Source organism: Austrofundulus limnaeus, unplaced genomic scaffold (assembly GCF_001266775.1).
Source record: "Austrofundulus limnaeus strain Quisiro unplaced genomic scaffold, Austrofundulus_limnaeus-1.0 Scaffold2639, whole genome shotgun sequence".
NCBI classification, from domain to species: Eukaryota; Metazoa; Chordata; class Actinopteri; order Cyprinodontiformes; family Rivulidae; genus Austrofundulus; species Austrofundulus limnaeus.
The window spans coordinates 3,213-5,245 of NW_013955041.1; the positions used below are offsets into that span (position 1 = coordinate 3,213).

Consider the following 2,033-nt stretch of genomic DNA (forward strand, 5'->3'; position numbering starts at 1 on the left):
GAATAAGATATTTTTTTTTCCGCTTAGGCTTTCTAATGTATATGGCACATTTATTAAAAACAAAAGAAGGCATTTACTGTTTAGTCACACAAAATTTTAAAATACAACAGTGAAAAAATACTAAAATAAAAGAGACAAAAGAAGAAATTAAATCTTAAAAAAATAAAAAAACCCTTAATCTCCTCAATTTGGGTTTCAATCTCTGAAAAGTTAAAGAAAAACAAATCTTCAGCAGAGAGTTTAAAAACTCAAAAGTCTCAGCGGTTTGAATATTTGGAGGTAAACAAACTTGCAGCAACAGAAAAAGTAAAACCACCTTCATATAATTATTATGATCTTTACACCATAAAGTTATTTCCTGCTGTCTTTGAAATAATAMCTTGGAGCAGAGGTTCTCAAAATGGGGTCCCAGGAGGGCTCCACGAGCCCTATCTTGGGGGTCCTCCAAAAAATTTMAATAAATTATTTTGAATTTTATTTGAAAAATGAATATAGGGAGCAATGCACAAGTAAAGCAAATATACTAAACCAAACAAAAAAGAATATTCTCCTAGTATTTAGGGGTTAAAATGACAGTAAATTATTACTAAAACAGCATGGGGTTTATGAGGGGGTCCTTGGAAAGGTTTCACACTTGTAAGGGGTCCCCAGACTCAAAAGGTTTGAGAACCCCTGCCTTGGAGACAACATTAATAAAGTTGTTTTCATATCTGACACATCTAACATAGAAAACAGAAAACATATTCCATTTTTTAAACTATAATMAATAACAGTAAAACTAATAAAAATAAAAGGAGTCAAGGCTGCAGCAGTGCAATGAATGAGGAGTTTCCAACGCTGTTCAGTGTTTAACAAAGTACATCTTCAAAACACTTTGTTGTGTCTATTCATTTTAAATTAATTTTCAGAAGAACTTTCATTTTTAACATTATTTTTATGTTTTGTCACAGGTGTGGTTTCAGAACAGAAGAGCGAAATGTCGAAAACAAGAAAACCAAATGCACAAAGGTAAAACTCTCGTCCTCCACCTATTCTGAACCACATTTCTTAATGTTACTTATTACTGTCGAAATATTTTGGCTGAAAAAAACTCCCCATCTCACATAACAACACCTGTCTGGCTGTCTGACAGACATCTTTCCCTTCTCTCCAGGTGTCATCCTGGGCAGCGGCAGTCAYCTGGATGCATGCAGAGTAGCTCCGTATGTCAACATGGGTGCCCTCCGAATGCCCTTCCAACAGGTAGGTTTCCTTCTTCATCATCTCTGAAGCTGACAGAGTTTTCTTTAAAAAAAAAAATCTGGAAATGCATGCTCGGGTTGAGTAAAACAGTAGAAACACATCTGATTACTCTGCAGCCGGTGAAGGGCGAGRAATCTGCAAAAAAAAGAGAAAAGAGTCGTGGATAAAACTTTGTGTTTAAATCACAGCATCAATGCAGCTGCCATAAGTGCTGCGTGCTGAAGGAGGAGAGATCATCTCAGACCTCAGCGCACCTTTCACCTCCTTCGCACTCCAGCTTGTGATGGCCGTGTTGTCCGCTTGACCCCTGCGAGAAGCGGTGGCCTAATTAAGCCAACGGCACGGCAGGCGTGAGCACATAAAAAGGGGATGATGAAAGCGGCAAACGGAGAGGGCAATGATGGATATTGGCGTTGAGCTGCACTGGCAGGGGTGGAGGCTGCAGGCCTGCATACTCAAAAAGGCACGCTGCATCGTGCTGAAAGTGGCCRTAGGCGTGCACACATACAAATATTCCAATACACGCTCATAAAATGTGGTTTGCTGGGACTGGAGTTTTGAAGCGGACATGTAAAACCCATAAACCATACTAACATACTGGGATGATTTGTTGCAAGTGAGCATTGAAAAACAACTCACACACAAATTGATGCGTAAATATTTTGAACAATTTATTTTTATTGAGCAGCAAATTGATTTCTAGAAGGAATGTGCCACATCAGTGGCGTCACTAGGCCTATTTTAGGGGGGGCTGGAGCCCCCCTAAAATGTTTTAAAGCCCCCCTAAACTC

General features: G+C 39.0%; 1 protein-coding gene across 1 annotated transcript in view; it reads left to right on the forward strand.

The window, feature by feature from the left end:
* Positions 1-2,033, forward strand: part of shox (shox homeobox) — a gene marked incomplete at its 5' end in the record, with an annotated part of 6,194 nt that overhangs the window by 1,403 nt on the left and 2,758 nt on the right. The window contains 2 exon segments of the mRNA XM_014000017.1: positions 952-1,008; positions 1,133-1,242. Coding sequence (XP_013855471.1) covers positions 952-1,008; positions 1,133-1,242 — 167 coding nt within the window.